The sequence below is a fragment of the Coregonus clupeaformis genome, chromosome 28 (assembly GCF_020615455.1).
Source record: "Coregonus clupeaformis isolate EN_2021a chromosome 28, ASM2061545v1, whole genome shotgun sequence".
Lineage (NCBI taxonomy): Eukaryota > Metazoa > Chordata > Actinopteri > Salmoniformes > Salmonidae > Coregonus > Coregonus clupeaformis.
Window position 1 is genome coordinate 26607452 of NC_059219.1, and position 8857 is coordinate 26616308.

At 41.1% G+C, this 8857-nt stretch overlaps 1 protein-coding gene across 5 annotated transcripts in view; it reads left to right on the top strand.

Annotated features, from left to right (window-relative positions):
• The first annotated feature begins 3588 nt into the window (after nucleotides 1-3588).
• LOC121543398 (IQ motif and SEC7 domain-containing protein 3) overlaps nucleotides 3589-8857 on the top strand; it is a 165100-nt gene continuing 159831 nt past the window's right edge. For 4 of the 5 annotated variants that reach the window (XM_041853231.2, XM_041853232.2, XM_041853233.2 and 1 more), the window contains exon 1: nucleotides 3589-4348. In XM_041853231.2, coding sequence (XP_041709165.2) covers nucleotides 3819-4348 — 530 coding nt within the window. In that variant the 5' untranslated portion in view covers nucleotides 3589-3818. The remainder of the gene's footprint in view (nucleotides 4349-8857) is intronic. The other variant, XM_041853235.2, reaches the window with a different exon arrangement.

Consider the following 8857-nt stretch of genomic DNA (forward strand, 5'->3'; position numbering starts at 1 on the left):
AATGACGTAAATGTAAATGTAATTAGGGGGCCTATTGGATCCGTTTCAGTGGCGGTCGGTGCCGTTTAAGACGAGGGAGGCCGTTCTTTTTTTATTAATGAGCATGGCCTTATTTCTATTACAGCATATTGGATGACTACATTCCATGAACCCAGCTCAATGTAACATCGATAGGTTTAGGCTACTACAGGATAACCCATCATGAGGTTGCTACAACCTAGCCTACGAATGAAAGTTTACAATGTAGGTGCACACAGGCCAAAATACAAATTTGAGTAATCAAGGTGACAGACAGTGACACATTCAATACCGCCTTGCACACTCTTGGCTGCATCTAGCTGATCTAGGGTGTAATCATTAGTTCAACAGTTGCAAATGAGAGCTTCTATTGGACAAATTCAGGTATGTTTATTCCTGTTTCGTTCCGTTTGCTTCCGTTTAAGAAACCAAAAGCTTACCTTGACTTGGAAGAGTTCCAGTGTTGGATAGCCAGCTAGCTACATAGCATCATTCTCTGTTTGAGTAGGCTAAACTAGGTAGCTGCATTCACTAGCTAGGTAAGTGAAAAAAACATATATCTCTCTCTCTCTCTCTCTCAGAAGAATAAATTAATTTGTTCAAAACTGTTCAACTATTGTCTTTCTCTCTCTTCGAGTCAACTACTCACCACATTTTATGCACTGCAGTGCTAGCTAACTGTAGGTTATGCTTTCAGTCCTAGAATAATTATCTGATCCTTTGATTGGGTCGACAACATGTCAGTTCATACTACATGAGCTCTGAAAAGGGTGAGAACCATGAGCCTCCTAGTATAGCTTTATCTAAAAAGGATCACTTTTTTATTGTTTCACTATTTTTTTCTGAATTTCATTGAGGATGGTCCTCTGTTTCCTCCTCTGAGGAGATTATTGGTGGGAGGATGTTAGTTTGTAGATGCACAGTTTATGATGTGTATGCAGTGTGCCAGAAAATATCCCCCATTAAAGTATTATGTTACTTGTCTGGGGGGGTCATGTAGCCACTGCAAAGCCCATTTACTCTCCGTGCTTCGCAGAACACCCTATCCATCTGGTTGACTTATGAAGTTCCATTTTGGTAAATGGAGAGACTGAGTACGGGGTGTAAAACGTTCCTTCGTGCCTCATCCAATTTATTGTAATGCTACATTGCTGTATCCAAATGGATGGAGCATACAGTGTTTTTTGTTTGTTTTTGATGCACTTTTTGCACATCTGCTGAAAACATTGAATACCACATTTCTAACTTTGTAATGTGTTTTCATACCAATAAAGCTAGCGCGAGCAGCGATTCAAATGACTCTGCATAATAAATACAGTCATTTTTATACTGCTGTGTTAAAAGAGAGCGGAGCCTAAGTGAGAAGCTGATTTATACAATCCTATTTGGGTCCTACATCTTTGCCAGCCACCTTCCTTTAGGCTGAACAAGTCTAACATCAAAATGACTTATCAGAGCAACACAAACACTGTGGCGTGATAACGCTGACAACAATGCAACACTAATCACACTTCAAATATCCCTAGAGAACATTTGTTGCATAACATCATTGTTTATCTGATGCAGGCAACATCAAAGGAAGACTATTAAAGTACCTTTAAAGGGCCCCACTGTCACATGGCAGACCAAGCAACAAAGTCACAAAATCAGATTTTAAACCTAACCCTAACCTTAACCCTAACCTTAACCACATTGCTAACCTTATGCCTAACCTAACCCTAACCTTAAAATAATACCAAAAAGCTAATTTTTGTTATCATAAATTTTTACGATGTTGATTTTTTTGCGACTGGCCCATCTAGCGGAAACCGCTCAGCTCTGCCTCCAGGACAAGATTCACCCCAATAAACATACATCTGCATTAAAATAAGCCCTAATTGATTAGATGTATAGGCTATAGCACTTTCCCAGTGCTCAAAACCCACTGTGGGGGAAACTCACCTCATCCACCACCAATTAGATGGGTGATGCCACGGCAGCCATCTGTTTAATGTCTCATCCAAAAGACAGTACCCTACGAAGGGTAATGTACTCATCACTGCCCTGGGGCATTGGGGTCTCCTTAAATCATAGGGTAGAATGCCCCCTTCTGCCCCTTCCAGCATACTGTATGGACTCACATCCAGGGACCGACCAGAACCAGCACTACTTAGTTTTAGAAGCAAAACAGCTTTAAAATGCAGATTGGTATGGGTGCTGGCAAACCCCATCAAGAGGGAGTGTTACCTGATTCTACATGTTTCTGATATGTTCTAATGTCACTACACATTGCCTTTGATGGGGTTAAGAGTCACTTTCAAATGTTGGAACCTAAACCTGAATGAATGAATTTCTCACACTGAACCATGGCTCAAATTGCTAATATGCCCTCTCCAGCCCTAAATCATAGACCACTTGGCTGTGCCAGAGACACGGATCGAGGCCTTGGCTTAGTGCATCGGGTAGGGCTGTGGGTAGAGGGTGGACTGCTCCCCAGAACGGCTTAGTGACTGCTATTTGCTTAGCATAAAATGTGTTAAAAAGGTTGATAATTCAGGAGATGGCAGGTGCATTGACTGGTATCTCCATGGTTACGTGGCTATCATCATTTCCTATTTTAATGTCTCATCTCTTATTGTATTTTACAATGTTTTAATGCACTTAAAAATACGTTTGTGGTCATTCTTTTTATGTGCCCTTGAGCAAGGCACTTAACCCTAATTGTTCCTGTAAGTCACTCTGGATCATCTGCTAAATGACTAAAATGTCAATGTAAACAAACAGTATCTTCATACTCTCCATAAGGTTGTTGCACATTACATTGAATAGGTGCAGGTATATTCAAGTGCATGCAATTCACCAGTCCCAATTGAAATGCACTTACTTGCTCTGGGTGTCTGGCATGCTCTAGTTTTGTACTCGCAGTCACGGAAGTCTTAAGCCAACAGCATATCAGGAGCCACCTGTAGAAAAGGAAGGAGAGTTAGAGAGGAAATAATACAATAGGGACCTACCATGTCTAAAACCAGATACCTATCCATCTTTAAAGTAGTTACTGATGTTTAGTCCTTTTCTGTTTCAATAGTCCTCAAGGATCACTGTCCTGGATGTTCATACTGTTGATAGTATTTGGTCAGGTAGAGGAGGGTTCCTGGCTCCTGCACAGCAACTCTAGTCTGGTTCCTTTCAAAGGTTCTTCATGCCTAAACTGTTGCCTCTGCTTGGTCTTTGGGGTCTGTGCCTGCCTGGTTTGCTGATGTAGGCCCATTAGTAATTTATTGGCCTATACATTACATTCGATTCATTGGTTGTTTCAAATTATTTGCCTATTAGTGAAGTTGTGGTGTGATGCACACCACAGGAAGGTCAGCCTTGTGTGAAGAATTAAAACGTGTGTAAATACTTTGAATAAATATTACTGTAGGGGCTGTTACCATTTTCAGGCAAACACACTCTGCTGTGTTGACATCATCCACCCACTAGCTCCTCCTCCAATCAGAGAGCTCCTCTGAGGATGTTGATCCTTGCATCAGCATCGTTATTCGCATCCTCACAGCGTAGGCACTACGCAGGGAGAGTGGGAGAGAGGGAGCGACAGAGACAGAGAGAGACAGAGAGAGAGAGAGAGAGCGAGCGAGAGACGTGAGAGAGAAAGAGAAGCCATTACCTAGCTTCCACACAGAGAACCGTCAGAAGGCAGTGAAAGCATCCCCGCTTTGCACGTAGGTCGACAGAACGCTTCGCCAAAACCACTCGAGGAGAGAATCTGAGCAGGAAAGGCTGATCACGAAAATTCAAACGTGATAGATATAAAACCAGGTATGGAGAGCCTGCTGGATAACCCAATGAAAGCCGTGCTGTATCTGAAGGAACTCACCACCATCGTGCAGAACCAGCAGAGCCTGATCCAGACACAGCGCCAGCGCATCGACGAGCTCGAGCGGAAGGTGGAGAACCTGATTGGGGAGAACCGCCAGCTGCGGGACCCCCATCAGTCCTATCACCACCCCCACCACCACCACCCGTCTCCCCGCAGTACAAGCCCTCAGCCACCCGTCCACCTGCACCAGCATCCAGGGGCCAACAAAGCCGGGGTTCATCCTAGCCAGCAACCGCAGCAGGTCGCCTCTCTGTCGGCACAACCTCCGCAGCATCCTCCCCCTCCGACGCCTCCAGTTCACCATCCTCAGCAACTGCAGCTGGTGCCCACCTCCCCGCCGTCTCCAAAAGCGGGACAGAGCAGCCCCGACTCCGCGGAGGAGGACAAGAAAAGCCCGGCGCGCTGCAAGTCCTTGGTCCCGCAAACACCTACGACTCTGTGCCGCTCCGTGGGACTCGCCAGGAAAGCAGAGTGAGTAGCTTTATCCTAAATATTTACCGATATATTTTACCCACATCTAGCTAGAATGCCAATAAGGCGAATTTCTTAGCTAGTTTACCTGTCACTCGAGTGTTGTTTGGCTAGCTAGCTCACGTTCAAAACAGCCCAACAAACATAACACGACCCAGTAAAGTTACTATTTTACTCGATCAATTGCCGATCAATTGCATGACATATGTTATATTGACAATTACAGTGGGGTCCTAAATTATCGACAAAGATGAGCAAACATTTCTGTATAAAATAAATAATTCAAATAATGAGCTACATCGTATGCCCAAAATGGGGAAATTACATTATTTTATACTAGCTAATACATTTGCTCAGAGAAAGAGATTTTGTTTAGCAAGTAATATTTATTTTCTCAAAAAGGTAGGTGGTCAAAGTTATTCACATCCCTGTTTTCAATACCTTTCAATACCTCACTGGTTTGCTGTAGGCTACCTGCACCAAAATTCCAGTATTTTTCCTTCAGACCTTGTTCTCCATCATCTTTTTAAATAGGGAGCCAATTTGTTTTCAGCACTTTTATTTCCATGACTGATGAAAACGTTTTCTCGTGGATCTCTTGTCCCTCTGCAGCAGCAATATGTTTGGAACATGGAATCACAATACATATATAATCATGAGAATGGTGAGAATCGCAATACATAGTGTATCGTCACCTAAGTATCGTGATAATATAATATCTTGAGGTCCCTGGCAACTCCTAGCCCTATATTATTGCAAGAAAATGTTTTTATTTTGAGGGAAATGGAGGTGTTTGATGCACAGGAATTATAATAATGGTAAGTTAATAAAAACTTTAAAACTTAGGCTTAATGATAAAACAGATGCATTTGTCTTTGGTAAAGAGATCGCATAGCAGCATGTAGCCTAATGTGTTACTTGTATTATATAGCCTATAGGCCTAAATCATAATCATATTGCAGGACATGACTCTCCTTTTCTGAAATGACTGGTTTATTCCTGCTACATAATTAATATTAGGCTTCCATTTATCCATCGCTCAATTAATATTAATATATTTCTTAATTCCATTCTTATACTTTTAGATTGTGTGTATTGTTGTGAATTGTTAGATACAATTGCACTGTTGGAGCTAGGAACACAAGCATTTTGCTACATCCGCAATAAGATCTGCTAAATATGTGTATGTGACCAATACATTTTGATTTGATTTGCTCTGATTTGATTGTAATAGCCAAACATGCTCGAAAGTAAATAGACCGGTACCCTGTTCAAATTTGACAGTATGGGTAGACTACTTTATTGTTGTGCGATAGGAACACGATGTCATAGCCTATTTAAATTCAGAGCCTATACCAAGGCAGGAGATAGAAGCAATCATCTATTGATTAACAAAATACTGAACAATTTGTATTTTCCATAGAAGTGTGCTGTAGCTTTAAAATAGTTTCAATTGACAATCAGTTGCAGAATGTGCTGCCAGTGTTTGGCTCTCGCTATAGGTGGCATGCAGTTTTAGTTTGAAAAGTCACTGAAAAAGATAAAAATATTAGGCTCACACTTCTACAAAAATGTGATTGAATTTGCCATTGCTTTTTATTTTAGAAACTGTCATGGCCCAGTTCCAACATCTCCAAGTAATATGCTCCACAAATGGGCGTTTTTATCACTGCAATAATTAGTTTTTTTTTTTTAAACTGCAATAATTAGTTGCGCATGCAAATCCTTTAATCTCCACGTATGACAGAATTTTGTGAGAAATGTACGCACGGTTGATAAATGAGGCCCCTGGAGTTTGCTAAACAGCATTGGCACTTGGATTGGAACTGGTGCTTTGGTCAGATGACATGAAAATGTAGCTCTTTGGCAACGCACACCAGTGGTGGGATTAGCGTAGAAATTAGTTGAAACTTGGCCTCAAGTGTATCTTCCAGCAAGACAATAATCCCAAGTACACATCAAAATCCAGAAATAAATGGTTAATTGGCCACAAAATCTACATTTTGCCATCTCAGTCTCGTGACTTGAAACCCATGGGAAACCTGTGGTTTGAATCGAAGAGGGCAGTCCATTAGCGCAGATGAAGGCTATCAAGGATCTGGAAGGATTCTGTATGGATGAATTGTCTAAGATCCCTCCCAATGTGTTCTCCACCTCTTAAAACATTTTAGAAAAAGGCTCAGTGCCGTTATCCTCGCAACATGAGGTATTGAAAGGTATTGAAAACAGGGGTGTCAATCATTTTGACCCCTACCTTTTTTGAGAAAGAAAATAGTTAAACAAAATCTCTTTCTCTGAGCAATTGTATTAGAATAAAATAATAGAATCTCCCCATTATTTGAGGCATACAATAGAGCTCAGTATTTAAATTATTTATTTTATACAGTCATTTTTGCTCATCTTTATCAAGGGTGTCAATAATTTCAGACCCCACTGTATATAAACACTGCATGTTGTTTTTGCAGTAGCCACTGGTAACAAAATAAAAGAAACGCCAACATAAAGTGTCTTACAGGAGCGTTGGGCCTCCACGAGCCGCCAGAACAGCTTCAATGCGCCTTGGCATAGATTCTACAACTGTCTGGATCTCTATTGGAGGGATGCGACACCACGAGAAATGCCATCATTTGGTGTTTTGTTGATGGTGGTGGAAAACGCTGTCTCAGGCGCTGCTGCAGAATCTCCCATAAGTGTTCAATTGGGTTGAGATTTGTTGACTGACACATACACACACACACACACACCCTTTAAACCCCCTATGCTCCTTTGAGCCCCGTCTTTCAAAGTCACTGAGATCTCTTCTTCTAGCCATGGTAGCTGAAATAATTGGCAACTGGGCATTTTTCTACATGACCCTAAGCATGATGGGTTGTTTTAATTGCTTAATTAACTCAGGAACCACACCTGTGTGGAGCACTTTCTTTCAATATACTTTGTATCCCTAATTTTCTCAAGTGTTTCCTTTACTTTGGCAGTTACCTGTAGCTAGGCCTGTATTATTATCAAAATGTCAGAAATGTTTTCAGCTTTTTAAATTGAGATGACAAACCAGCACGTGAGCTGACGCGTGTTGATTAACATCAAGCAAGCCATGCAATCCCCTTCCAGCCCAAAGCATAATTTATATGCCATTCATGAGCTTATGATTAATTATCTGAAAGGTTTTTCCTTGTAGCTTTAGTTTTCAGTTGATAATATAGTAGGCCTATTTTGTGGTTATTTTATGCCCTACAAGAAGACAGTGAAAACCTCAACGAAGGTGAGATAGCTGTCACACTTTAAAAAATGTTTTGTGTTACAATGTTACAATACAATTTGTAGCCTATTTTGTAAGTAATTCTGTTGGCATCTAGGTATGCTAATTTACTCCATGTCGATAGTTGGTTGCAAAATATTTTTATATCGTCATATGACTGATGATACAGTATGTGATTGGTTGGTTTGATACTCCTGGCAAACAGGCACGTGCACAGATAGAGCCCTAGGGGTGCTGGAGCACCTGCCCTTTTTTCACTTTGGGCACCTGCCCCACCAAAGCTCTGTGCACGCCCTTCTGGCAAATGACATTCATTTCATATCAATCAATTAATTCATACTTTTCTCTTCCAACTTAATTAGCATATTTCTCAAATAAGCAATGGATTTACATTTTAACACAATCAACTCTAATTTCCCCTAGAAATGTCTAAAGCTAAAAAACTATTTTGAAGTGGGGTGAGGCTATAAGCCACCACACGTCAACAAACGCCCACTCTCTGGGGATGTCTTAGGGGAAGTTGGGATATGCAAAAAACATATATACACTACCGTTCAAAAGTTTGGGGTCACTTAAGCAATTTTTTTGTCCATTAAAATAACATCAAATTGATTAGAAATACAGTGTAGACATTGTTAACGTTGTAAATGGCTATTGTAGCTGGAAACTGCCGATTTTTAATGGAATATCTACATAGGCATACAGAGGCCCATTATCAGCAACCATCAGTCCTGTGTTCCAATGGCACGTTGTGTTTGATAATCCAAGTTTATCATTTTAAAAGGCTAATTGATCATTAGAAAACCCTTTTGCAATTATGTTAGCACAGCTGAAAACTTTTGTGCTGATTAAAGAAGCAATAAAACTGGCCTTCTTGAGACTAGTTGAGTATCTGGAGCATCAGCAATTGTGGGTTCGATTACAGGATCAAAATGGCCAGAAACAAATAACTTTCTTCTGAAACTCGTCAGTCTATTCTTGTTCTGAGAAATGAAGGCTATTCCATGCGAGAAATTGCCAAGAAACTGAAGATCTCGTACAACGCTGTGTACTACTCCCTTCACAGAACAGCGCAAACTGGCTCTAACCAGAATAGAAAGAGGAGTGGGAGGCCCCGGTGCACAACTGAGCAAGAGGACAAATACATTAGAGTGTCTAGTTTGAGAAACAGATGCCTCACAGGTCCTCAACTGGCAGCTTCATTAAATAGTACCCGCAAAACACCAGTCTCAACGTCAACAGTGAAGAGGCGA